This window comes from Eulemur rufifrons, chromosome 15, assembly GCF_041146395.1.
Source record: "Eulemur rufifrons isolate Redbay chromosome 15, OSU_ERuf_1, whole genome shotgun sequence".
NCBI classification, from domain to species: Eukaryota; Metazoa; Chordata; class Mammalia; order Primates; family Lemuridae; genus Eulemur; species Eulemur rufifrons.
In genome coordinates this window covers 47,403,542-47,417,500 of record NC_090997.1, presented here as the reverse complement: position 1 = coordinate 47,417,500, position 13,959 = coordinate 47,403,542, and the positions used below count along the sequence as shown (strand labels likewise).

Here is a 13,959-nt window from a genome sequence, read left to right as displayed (position 1 = left end):
TAACTTTAAACACTCATACACACGTAACACATTCTGATTTTGGTTTTTGTGTCTTTCAGTAGTAATTGCATGGAAATATCCACACCACCTCTCACATTCTTCTGTTATATTTTTTATACTAAGAAAATAAATTTAAATCTGCTTTGTTGTATGAGACGAAAGTTGTAGACCCCAAGCCAAGAGGAGTAAACTATATGGGGAGAAATGCTTATCCTAAGAGAATTAATCCAAAACATTTTAATTTAGAAAATATTCATAAATTTAGAAGGATATATTTCTAAATTGACTTCCCTTTTAAAACCAAAGTTGTCTTTGCATTCCTTTGTTCTTCTATTTTTACAGATGAGGGGTTGTGAAGAATATCTGAAATATTTCTTTGTAGGTTCACCATTTTGGTTGGATGAGTATGATAGGGAAATACTTCTAACTTGGATGTGTGCTTTTTTTAACACTCTTGATGAAAATTGATCTTTGAGCAAAACATTATTCAAACATCATTCAGAGAAACTATGTTATATTATTCAGATAAGAATATAATCCAAAAAGCATTTTGACTTGTGAACTTGAATTAGAAATTTGGTAGTAAGCAGAAAGTGTCTTTCAGTGTTTTGTAACTTGAATATTAGATTTTTCTTTGTTCACCTCGGTTGCCAGTGTGTCTCAAGAGTGGCCATCTATGCCACTCTTCCACTAATCAGCCATATGTCAAGAAAAACATCGAGTTGCTTTCTGTAGTTTGTAACATTGGCTTAATTCGTTATCTAATAATGTACATAATCTCCTTATATGTTTTCAGGCTTGGCCTTCATAGTCTAGACATCCTATTACTCCATATCTGATCTTCTCCACCATTTTATATTCTCGATTAATATGATAAGTAAATTCATTACCATGCTATTTGTACCGGAAACATTTCCTTAAAGGTATATATATATTTTTTTTAAATGTAAACACTTGTAATATTTACCCCCATCAACAGAATGCTATTTTACACTGTCAGCCTGAGAGAGCTAGAGTGCTGACAGTGGTGGACTTTATCTACCAGTCCTGTAAGGACAGTGTTCATGTTTTTTTTATCATGTATCATCTATCTTCTGTTTTGCATACTCACAGTTTTGGATGTATATGTGTAAAATAGATATTTTAAAACAATGGGAGATGAAATAACAATTAGCAAAACTTAAGTTATGGTTCCACACTATTGTTTGATGATGGCTCAAGTTGTAATAAGTACTTTCTAAATAAAACCTTTCCAAAATGTAAGGATTGACTTAATTAAAATGAAATAATATAATCTGTAAACCTACTTAACCACAGTCAAGTAAGCTACAATACGCCAAACGTAAAGGATAGATAATGGAGTTGATATTCCATATGTTGGACTTGAGGAGCCTGCAGAACCTCCAGCTCCCAAAGGCAGTTTTAAATATATCTTGAGCTTAGGCAGAAGACCTGGATGGGAGAAAAATGTGAGAGTGTGAAGCTGTGAGATTAGAGAACACATTAAGAAAGAAGGTCCAAGGACAGAACCTTGGAAAGTATCAGCATCTAAGGTTTGGACAGAGGAAGCAGAGTCAGTGGAGGAGGCCAAGATGGAACTATTTCTTAATTAGGGACAGACAGAGAGGGAAGGGATTGATGGCCGCCATCTTTGGAGACTATCTACTATAATCCCTTTATACACATGCCTTCTATTAACCCCAATTCACTCTCATTTCTCACAGGAGATTAGGCCTTTTAAAAACCTCCTTCTCGGCTGGGCGTGGTGGCTCACGCCTGTAATCCTAGCACTCTGGGAGGCCGAGGTGGGCGGATCGTTTGAGCTCAGGAGTTCGAGACCAGCCTGAGCAAGAGCGAGACCCCATCTCTACTAAAAAAAAAAATATATATATATATAGAAAGAAATTATATGGACAGCTAAAAATATATATAGAAAAAAATTAGCCGGGCATGGTTGGTGCATGCCTGTAGTCCCAGCTACTCGGGAGGCTGAGACAGGAGGATCCCTTGAGCTCAGGAGTTTGAGGTTACTGTGAGCTAGGCTGACGCCACGGCACTCACTCTAGCCTGGGCAACAGAATGAGACTCTGTCTCAAAAAATAAATAAATAAATAAATAAAAAACCTCCTTCTAAACAGTTAGAAATTTGAGTATAATCTTTTGAAAAGTTGACAGTTGTTAGTTGTATCATGCCTACTATTAGGTTATTAAGTATGAAATGTCCAATTTCCTTAAGTATTATAGTAAGTTTGACAGTTGATATCTCTGACGTTTCACTTTGACACTTCTTGTTTTATTTTTATTGTGAAGGTATTTCCTCAGTCTTTCAAATGCACATTTTGGCTTATGGTTATCTTTCAAGTTTTGTTTTAGAGCAATTTTTGTGAAACCATGGATAAGTCAACAATTCATGTTATTTTCAAATATGAGTACCGTCACGGAACCAATGCAGCACAGACAGCTTAAAATATCAATGGAGTGTTTGGGAATGATGTGGCTAATTAACACACAGTACTCAGTGGTTTGAAAAGTTCCATTCTGGTGATTTTAATCTTGAAAATGAGCCACGTGGGCTACTTGAGACCAAGGTGGATAATAATGAGCTGAAAGCTGTAGTGGAAGTGAATCCACCTCAACCTATGCAGGAATTAGCAGCAAGGTGTTACTGTACGTTACTATACCAACAATATTGGACCATTTGAAACAAATTGGGAAGGTAAAGAAGCTGGATAGATGGGTAACCCATGAATTAAACAAGTGTCAGAATAGAAATCGTCTCAAAAGCTTGCTTTTCTTTGCTGTCACAACATAAAGGCAAACCATTTGTACACCATATTAATACATGCGATGAGAAATGGATTCTTATTGACAATCACAAGCATTTGGTACAATGGTTGGATAAAGATGAAGTGCCAAAACACAGTCCAAAACCGAATATTCATCAGAAAAGCTAATGGCTTCTATTTGGTGGTCCAGCACTGGTATTATCCACTATACCTTCATGGAGCCTGGTCAGTCAATTACAGCAGATGTCTGCTGCAACCAATTGGAGAAATGATGAGGATGCTTGTGATTAAGCAGCCAAGGTTGGTCAATAGAGACAGGCCAATCCTCTTGCAAGACAGTGCTTGACCAAATGTAGCACAAACAACAATACTCAAACTACAGCAGCTAGACTTTGAAACTCTCTGTTTTCCACTGTATTCACCAGACCTTGCACCAACTGACAAACACTTCTGCCAGGCTTTGGACCACTTCTTGCAAGAAAAAATATATTCAATTCTCAACAAGCAGTGGAAAACGTCTTTGACGATTTCATCACCATTTGTTCTCCAGGCTTCTTTGCTGCTGGTATAAACAAGCTTCTGTTAAGATGGCAAAACTGTATCGATAGTTTAGGCACATAATTTGATTAATTGTACTGCTTCTTGTTTGAGATATAATAAACTACACTTTTGATTCAAAATCAGATATTTCATATTTAATGACCTAATATTTCTGAGTATCATTTTCTAATGACTCCTCTGTACAAGGCACTGGACCAAGTGCTGTGTATCTATCTATTGGGCTTCTGTTTTGCTGGGACCATGAGACCTATCTGAAAGGTGACTCTGGTTTACTAGTTACATGATTTTTGAGGAGATAACTTCAACTCTAGGAACCTTGGTTTTCTCCTCTCTGAGGGAGAAGTAAAAAATCTTGGATATTCACAGGGTTATGACTTAAACTTTGTCATAGTTGTAAGAAGGTGCTTTTATAAGTTATAGTATTTTGTTAAACAAATATAAGGTTGCATTGTACAAATAATAACATTGCACTTCTTTAAAATGTTATTTCTTAGAAAATGGGATGAGGAGTATATTGGAATGCACTTTTTCATTCTGTACTGCACTTTCTGCCACCACTAATTCCCATTCAGACTTGCTCCCTTAGAGAGCTAGTGTCAGAATTGGGGGAAGGAAGGCAAAATATAGCATGAAACAACTTGCCCAGTTGTATATCATCTAATTATTGTATTTTCCACCCAATCCCTTATGCATATATATTTATACTCTTTTTTTCAATTCCATGTCTGTATTTCCTCTTTTTTTTTTTTTTTTTTTTTTTTTTTTGAGACAGAGTCTTGCTCTGTTGCCTGGGCTAGAGTGCCGTGGCGTCAGCCTTGCTCACAGCAACCTCAAACTCCTGGGCTCAAGCAATCCTACTGCCTCAGCCTCCCCAGTAGCTGGGACATGCCGGGCTAATCATGTCCGCATTTCCTGTTTGTTTTTGAAGATTGTTCAGAAAAGTAATTATTTTTCTGTAATTGATTGCCACCTTGAATCCTCCCTCTTTTCAACTCAGTAGAGAAAAGCATTTAATCTTGCCACATTAAAGGTAACTTGGTTAATTTCAATGTAAAACATCTCTTTCAGGTAATTTTTTACTCAGAAAATTCAAGATGTATTTAGTTATTTCAAAGTTCAGTCTTCCCTCATAAGGATTTTCATTTTCCCTTTCTCCTGCCCAAGATGGTATCTGGGTGCTCTGGAAAGCTTTCATCAATAATGTCAACAGCAGGGGAGGGCTCTCTTGTCTGTGAGATGGCTTCCACTGAAATATCTTGTCTTATTATTATGTTGTTAATGTATTGGCCTAATGCAGTGGTTCTGAAACATCAGGATTACCTGGAAGGCTTGGTAAAACACAGATTGCTTGGAATTTACAATTCGTACAAATTTCCAGGTGATACTGATGCTTCTGAACCAGAGACCACACTTTGAGAGCCACAGGCTTAATGCTTTCACTGTTCTTCCCTCTGCTTTCTTCTTCAAACATTTTTTTCTCTTGGCTTCTGTGACACTCTCTTGGTTTGCTTGCTACCATATTGACTGTTTCTTCTTAGTCTTTGCTAGCTCTTTCTCCTGTGTTGTGTTTTAAATGGCGAAATGCTGCAAAGCTGAGTTCTCAGACCTCAGTATCTACGTATTATTATTTTTTGGTGATCTCATCCAATTGATTGACTAGAAATACCAACAATATACTGATGACTCCCAAGTTTGTACCTCTTTGCCTGACTTCTCCATAGATCCCACTTGGATATCTAATAGGCATCTTAAATTTCATATGACTAAAACAAAACTCTTGAGTTATTTTTTAAAATCTGCTTTCTTCATTCTTATACTTCAGTAAATTATTGCCCAATCTAGACATTGTCCTTGATTCATCTCTTTTCCTCTCCACCTGTCCCACCTGCATGCAGACAATCAGTAAGCCCTATTGACTCTACCTCTAAGTCATGTCCCAGATCTGCCCGGTTTTCTGTATTATTCGCATCAACCTTGTCCTCACAGCTATTACCAGTTGCTTGGGCTGCTGTAATATCCTCCTAATGGGTCTCTCTCTTTATATATTCCAGCTTCTCCATAATCCATTCTTTAAATAAGAGCTAGAATGATTTTTTTAATGTAAGTCACAGTATATCTTTCCTTCCTTAAATTTCTCCAATTGCTTCCCATTGCGCTTAGACTGAAATCCAAAGTCTTTTTCATGGTGCATAGAACCTTTCAGGATCCAGGGTCTGCCTGTCCCTCCAGCCTTATCTTACATTACTCTTCTCTTCTCCTACTATGCACCAGCCACACCAAACACCCCAAGTATTCTAGATCATCACTAAAATGTCACCTTTCTCCATGAGGTTTTGCGTGACTACATTGTTTAAAATTGGTAGACAGTGTAGTCAGGGGAGTGTGTACACATGTATATACACACACAACTTACTCCTTTTCTTCTTAGCACACTTATTTTTTAAAATATTATATATTTTTCTTATATATCTCACTTCCTCTTTGTCTCTTTCCATAAGAATATAAACAGCGAGAATAAGGATTTGGATTTGGTTTGTTCAGTGCTGTATCTTCATTGCCAAGATTGGCATGTAGCCCATAGATGGGGGTTCAAATATTGTTGAATAAGGGAATGATTTTTTTTTCTTTAGGGCCTTTACATTAGTTGTTTCTTCTCCCTGATCTTTGGTTGCTGCCTCGTGCCATTCAAATATCAGGTTCAAAACCTGCTCAGATGGTCTTTCTATACTACATAGTCTGGAGCTGCCACTAATCTCTTTTTTATAGCATCCTATTTTTTTGTTCTCTATGTGGCATTTTTTTACAGTCTGATATTTTCTTATTTATCTTTTTGTCTGTGTATCAATTCTCTTTTCTCCTTCCCACTTCCCTCCACGCACACTAGAAAGTGCATTCCATGTAGATCAGAGCCTTTGTTTTATTTACTGCTGTATTTCTGATATCCCAAACGGGAGCTGGATGTAGTAGGCACTCAAGAAATATTGGTTTAAGGAGTAAACAAATGAAGTTCATCATTCTTTTAGCATAAAGCCTCACTTGCACCCCTTGAAGGCAGAAAACCTTACTCATTTCTCCTGCTTGCTGACAAGGCCTTTCCCTTGGCTTTCATTGATCCTCTTGAAAGTCAGCTGTATTCTTAATTAAGCCGCCTGTATTCGAGCTGGCCACCATCCCACAGCCTCTGATACAGTCCCAGCACTGTGCTGCAGTAGCTTCCTTCCTGCAGTCAGAGGATCTTTAATTTTCATTTACCTTGCTTTCCTCCTGGCAAGAGTTTTTCTGTATCACTTCCACGTCCTGCTAGGGCTGAGGGAGCCTTAGGGAGAGCCTCCCTCTGCCCATCTCCCTTGCCACTGTTCTTACTCCTTTGTAGCTTCTCATGTTTGCAAAGCACATTCTGTGAGGCTTCTTGCTCCCGGGGATCTAAGTGAGAAGTGGAAGCTGTAAGTCCTTTTTGCCTTTGAATTCCTAAGCCTATTCTGGAAAGAGGTAATGGGGAGTTCTTAAGTCTCCATCATGGACTCTAACCTTTGGGTCTCCAGCTAGTAAGTGTTTAAAAAATTAAAAAGTACTATTTAGTTTTGAATTTCTTTTCTACCTCACGTTTATCCCATGAAAACAGGGGTCCATTCTTTATACATTTTTTTCTTCTCACCTCTAATATCTTTACATTTATGCCATTTGAAAAGAATTGAAAGTCATTTTCTGATACACAGAAATTTAATTCTTTAAACATTGATTCTGTGCTTATAATTTCACTCCTTTGAATTCACAACAGTTACTCTATCATCGATTTCGATTTGTGTATACAACTTTGGACATCTTAGCCTTTCTTTGTTGTCATTTTAGATCCTGTTGTTTTGCCATGCATGTGAAAGATTTTATGGCCCTGATGAGAGTAGAGGCTTCTTGAGGCCATGGGCTCTCATCTAACAGGAATGTGCCTATTTTGTATTTCAGTGTGTTCTGAAAAATTGCTTTCTCAAGCAAAACAGAAAGTTTATCATGCCCTCATTTGGCCACATTTTTTAAATTAATAGCTCAGAGTTAGCTATCATCTCATCACTAGGTGGCACTTGTGGATCACAAATAGTCATATGAATTTTTGTGACAAGTGCATGATTGATCCACAAATATAATGTTTAGAATCCCTGTGTGGACATTACTTAATAGAAAAATGAAACAAGGGGAGTCCTATTGCATACCCATTTCTTTGATACATTTATAAATACATGATTGAAGACTATATTAAATGACTTTATAATAATTGTTTCATAGTTAATAGTAATATCAATAGATAGGCTGGTCTCTATGTATATCTTTTTAGTCTAATGTTGCCATAAAGTTGAAATTTCTTTTAGGATTTGTTTGTATTCATCTTAGTTGTGAGAGAAGTATTATAGCTCCTTACACTGATTCATACCCAACTCCAAGCACTTATTGTTCTTTTTTAATATTTAAGGAAATACCTGATTTTAACTTGTGAACCCTATTTATACTCAGTAAGAGAAATGTGAGTAACTCGATTTTACTGTTGAGAAAACAGAAACATAGACTTGTCCAGCATTAAGAGCTAACAGATAGACAGAGCCCTACATTCAAACTCAAATCTATTGGGTTCCGGAGCCTGGATGTGCTCTTTCCATTATTCTAATGGTACCTGGTAGCCAATACCCATTCATGGTAAAGTAACTGGGTGGCAAGTGCAAATGACTGATGTTGGTTCCTTTCTCTTATGAGAGATGTGAAGGAGAGTAAAAGCCTAAACTTCTGGAAGGGTAAAAGAAAAAGTTAGCAAAGGAAAGACTAGCTACCAGAGATGTTGACCTACTTTGCAATTTTGCCTAGAGACAGCCCTATTTCCTTTAAGTCAATGACAGAAGCTGAATATAGAATATATTGGTCATTACATGCTCTAGGCTTCAAATTCTGGCTTCTCTGAATACTTTCTGACTCTGTGATCTTGGACATGAGACTCCATTTGCCTACCTTTAAAATGGGGGAGGATTAAATGTGTTAGTGCATGAAAAGCACATAGAATGATACCTGGCCTGTGGTAAACATTCCAAAAATGTTAACCATTTGTGTGACTTTATACATTGAGCAATATGAGAAATGTTCATATTACTTTATGTGATTTGTGGAAGAGTTTGAGCTATAGCTGGAGGGGCCATACATCCCAGTTTACAACCACTGTCCTGATACAGTTATTATTAGTACCCCCTTTGTACTCTACAGAGTGTCCTAACATAGATAATAAATTATTTGATCAGCTTAGCTATAGTCAGCTTTGTTATTAGAAGAGTTTTGTGTCAGGAATTTGTTCATGTAAGCTTGTCTAAAGTTAAGTTTCCTCCAAGGGAAGACATATAAGTTCTAGTCTCTGATATATGAAGGGCTCTATGTATGTTACAAATTAGGATCATTAGCATTCTAATGTTAGATTACCTGTCATCAAACTGCACTTTACTACTGGCTAGCTATATAGCTTTGGGCAAGTTAGTTTATTTATTGAAAGCTAAGTGCTTCATCCTGAAAATGAGGATGGCATTAGTACCTGTCTCCTAGGGCTATATAAATTAGGTAATGTATATAAAGCATTATTCCAGTGCCTACTATATAGAAAGTACATAAAATTGTGGTATAGGAAGGTAGAGTTTTCACTTAGGAAAAAGGCCTTGACACAGACTGCTTAGACACATTGGAAGTTGAGAGACTGAAGTAGATGACACTTAACTAAGGTCCTCTGCAATGATAAAATCTAATGATTTTGTTCTAACAGGTATCAAAAACTATTGTTTGTTTTTATTTTTGTTTTATTGTTGCTTTTATTGAGTAGATAATACATTTTGTCTAGCCTTCATCATCGCCAATCTTTTAATATTTATATTTATATCCTTTCTCCCCTATCCCTTTTGAATTATTTAAAAGCTATTTTTTAACTTCTTAAATATGATATCTTAAAATATTCATATTTATCATACGTTCTTGCTTTTTTATTTTTATTTTTCGAAACCATCTTCTGTTTTCTCATTCATCTTGCTTGTTTTAAATTTTTTTCTGCATTTAACAAATTGCTTTACATTATTTATGCTTCCATGGTTTTTGTTTGTTTTTTGCTGTTTTTGTTTTTACGGGGGTGCGCGGGGGGGGGGGGGGGGGGGGGGCGGAGTGTCTAGACCATAAACTTTCAAAGATAGAGACAAGTGTGCATTTCATTATCTCCTCACTTTAATGACAATTCATACTTGCTTGGTGGCAAGTCCAGATATTGATGATTTCTAAAATCTTTTTATAAGTCTTAAAGATTGGCTTCAATGTTATATATTGGGCAGGAGCCATTTGATTCTGATTATTGTAGATTTTTTTTTTTTTTAATTCAGGTTGTCGGAAGAGGAGCCTTTGGAGTAGTTTGCAAAGCTAAATGGAGAGCAAAAGATGTTGCTATTAAACAAATAGAAAGTGAATCTGAGAGGAAAGCTTTTATTGTAGAGGTAAGTTGAGATGACCTTTCTGTTGTCTAGTTCTTCACCTAAGATACTCTGTGAATTTAATATGAAAAAGATTGTTTCTCAGTTGTCATTTCTTTGTATACATGTACATCAGCAATCTGGTTGAACCAAAGATAATGCCATATGGAGCCATAGGAACATTTTTTTATTCACACTCTTAATTCGGATTAAAAATCAGGGGAAAAGAGACTTAACTACATAAATGAATTCATCTCTTGTTAGTGGAATTCAGATCTATTTCAAGGCATAGTATTTTAGTTTTAAAATAGAAAAGAAAAGGTATTCTTTCCCATTATCTAAAATTAAGAAAGGAAATTTTACTCAATTTTAACTGAATGTTTTTAAAACCTCAAATGAGGTTATTTTAAAAATAATTTCAAATTTGATTTTTCTCATTTAGCGTGAAAATTTACAACTCTATTCTCTTATAGTCTGATGAAGGAAAATTCAATAATCATGGCATTACCATATTATCAGATTTATTAATTTATTAACATTGTATTATTTTGTATATCAGATTACAGTGTTTAATTAAATCAGTATTTTCATCACTTTAACCTCATTGCCCAATGGATAAATGGCCTCAACCTTATTAACCTGAATTAATATCTGTTTTCATTTAATCATAATTTCAAAGTATATACTTTATGATTTTTTTTAATGTTGAACATGTAGAAATGAAGATTTAATTGATATGATGAAGTGATTTGTAATTGGCCGAATGAGTTGAGAAATGCTGATGAATGGTTTGATGTCACCATAAAGAAATACGATCTCTAGTAGAATGCTCTAAGGAGTTTGGCCTCAGCCTTGCCGTAGTCATGATTTTTATTTATGGTTTAGATAAGGTCATTGATCATATACTGTTGTATTGGCAGTTTCACAAAGCTGGGTGAAATAGCATATGTGTTAAATACTAGAAATCATGAGTCAAATAGCTTGGGGAAAATTTTTTTAAATCGAGATTATATGTGCATGGAATTTAAAGAGGCAAATGGTTCTCCAAAAATTCTTAGTAAAAAAACTTCAATCCCCTATACCTCCTTCCATCTAATTTTCTGCTTCCCAGAGACAACTACTTTGAGCTTATTCCTTCCTTTATGTTTGTCCCTCAATCCAGATGCTATTTGTTCACCTTCTTTAAAGAATCTACCTCTAGTCTTCTGCTGGGATGGTAAGAGATAGTCATTAAGCTGTTTGCAGTCAGAGAAGGAATCTTTGGTTTTAACTTTCAACCAATCTCCCACCCCCCTCCATTTATTGGCTCACTTGCATAGGTACCTGCTAGTACCACCACTTCCCAACCTTTTAGAGGTTTTGTGAGATATATCTGGTTGCTTCTCAGTTTTTCTATTGCAAGTTTATGATTCGGCTCTTTTAGGTCTGTTACATCACTTATTGCTAGTCATTTGCTTTCCAACTTCCAAAAAATGGGTTCTGTTTTCTCATTTCACACACATGTAGTAAATAAATGTACTAGTGACTTCTGTTAGGGCTGACAATCCACAAATGTTGGCTGTAGAGAGGTAAAGCTTTCTAGTGGTATATAAGATAAAGGTTTAGAGACCCTCGTGGACTTAATATGAGCCAGCAGCATAATGTAAGTAATAGAGAAGGAGAGGAAGAAGAGGGGAAAGGGCAGAAAAGAGAAGAGAAGGGAGAGAAGAAAGAGCAAGAAGTCGTTTGGTGGAGGGGGGCGGGATACATTAATAGAAGTTTGAGATCTAGAACAAGAGGAATGAGTACAGCCAAACCCCTCACTGACCTCAGTGTGAATCACTGGATCAGAGAAGATTAAAACTGAAAGTAGGGAGACCAGCTAGGAGAAGGCTGTAGTAATTGCTGCAGTGGTTCAGATTAGAATCACTAAGGCAATGGCAGTGGGAATGGAGTGGAGAGAATTAATTCAAGAGATGGAAAATGGAATAGAGGCAAGTATACAGAAAGAGTGCACATTTTAAGTAAGGTAGACTAAAGTTGAAGCCCACCTGTACCACTTCCTAGCTATAGGATGATTTAATAATCCTCTCTGAGCCTTAACTTTAAGATCTCATCTTTAAAATGGAAATGATAATACCTACCTAGCAGGTGCCCACCAGGGACCCATGTAGAGTAGCTAGACTGCTCAGTCATACCTATAGAAATGATGATAACAGTGGTAACATGGCTTCTACTGGCTTGGATAACTCCGCTCAGTACCATCTGTAGGATGATATCCTAACATTTCTCAGCAGAGTTAATTTCTTCTTATTCCATGTTCTCATGCCTTGTTTATAACTCCTGTTATAGTACTTTGCACATTGCTTTAATTATTTATTTACCTGTCTGCCCAACTAAACCGTGTGAGCTGGAGGACAGGGATTCTATGCCATTCTAGGCAGGCACTTGGTATTTCCAGTGCCTATGACCACAGTGCCTGCTACATAGATTGTTGAGTGGTTTAAATATTTTGTACAATGAAAAGATTTTAATGATGCTGTGAAATCAGTACCTCAAAAGTTACCACTTTTTAAAAGAAACCTTAATTTGTTACAGCTTCGGCAGTTATCTCGTGTGAACCATCCTAATATTGTAAAGCTGTATGGAGCCTGCTTGAATCCAGTAAGTCTGTCACTTTTTCGTTGTTATCTGTCTATGAGAAATGACATGGCAGATGTCCACAAGTGTGTAGTTTAGGAAGCTGTCTTGATCTGCTGTCTTAGATATATTTCTGAAAGAACAGTTGTACTTTATACATTTATTTTGTTTCTAGCCTTTTAGCAAAACAGTATAAGAGTTGTTTTAGGTGGTCTTATCAAATAACTTCATCTTCTTACGAGGCTTTTGATATCCTGTGACAGCACCTACTTATTAGCACTGAAGAAAGCCCCGAAAGATCTTATGATTGTGTTTTTACATATATCTCCACTCCTACTGGGCTCCTAGAGGACAAGATCTTAGGTCATAGATATTTTTTTCCTTTCTTTCATAACATTCACATAGCAGGGGCCAAAAAAAATGATTTGTAATGTGTCTGTAAAATCAAGGGGTTGAATTAAATTATTTCTCAAGAGTCCTAAGATGCCATAGCTCTGGGGTTAATTCTTCTTGCATACGTTTTCTTTAGGTGTGTCTTGTGATGGAATATGCTGAAGGGGGCTCTTTATATAATGGTGAGTGTCATTAGACTTGTCTTTATGCTAGTAGATTAAAAGAATTTGAAAGTTTTTAATATAAACTCTAAGTTATTTAATGTTCTTCACAATTTATCATCAGACTCTCACAAGGACGTAATTAAAAGAAATCTGCTAAAGATTAAACATGAATAGATAAGAAAGATGCTATAACATTAGTATGTGAAATTTAGAAGTCTATATCAACTTTTTAAATTGGTAGTACTTTTCATTATGTTAAAAGCATTAAGCAAAATAAAATTAGCTTTTTAAAATAGATTTTAAAATATCTTCAGACTTTCAATTTTTCTTTTTGCCTTCCCTTATCTTTGAGCCTCCTCATTTTAAAACCCTTTAACCATACTTCCATTTCACTGTGCTTTATTTTTTCTTTTCAAAAAATAAAATTGTGAAAACTCACTGCACAGAACATTTTAATTATAACAATGAAAAAAAACTTTGTGTATCATTTAGTTATCTTTGCAGAACAAAGCTATTTTACCCTAAAAATACTAACCATAAATATAAGTATATTGCTTCTTACAGCACCAGGTAGAGAAAATAAAATTGTCATATCTTGCTTTTTAATTAACATTATTTTATATAAACTTTTACTTATATTTACCACCCATGTGTTCATCATGGTTAATGGGTATCTAATACTCCACTGGATTTTTTTTGTTGTTGTTGAACTACTTCTAGTTTTTAACTGTTATAGAAAATATAGTTATAAACATCTTGATACACATTTTATTTCTTTGTGTACTATTTCTCTGCATCTCCATTATAGTGTGTGCCATAAGACTGCTTATAATTTATATTACTGTGTGAAAGACTTTATCTGTCAATATCACTTAGAAAAGTTCAGTGATGTATATTAATTTTAATAGACTATTAAATGTTAGATACTTATGTGACAATTATCCACTCAAAATTATTTGATATTTC

General features: G+C 35.7%; 1 protein-coding gene across 4 annotated transcripts in view; it reads left to right on the top strand.

Annotated features, from left to right (window-relative positions):
* The window catches only part of MAP3K7 (mitogen-activated protein kinase kinase kinase 7), a 61,894-nt gene that overhangs the window by 4,668 nt on the left and 43,267 nt on the right, over nucleotides 1–13,959 (top strand). For all 4 annotated transcript variants that reach the window (XM_069488962.1, XM_069488959.1, XM_069488961.1 and 1 more), the window contains exons 2-4: nucleotides 9,731–9,841; nucleotides 12,395–12,460; nucleotides 12,966–13,011. In XM_069488962.1, the coding sequence (XP_069345063.1) occupies nucleotides 9,731–9,841; nucleotides 12,395–12,460; nucleotides 12,966–13,011 (223 nt within the window). The remainder of the gene's footprint in view (nucleotides 1–9,730; nucleotides 9,842–12,394; nucleotides 12,461–12,965; nucleotides 13,012–13,959) is intronic.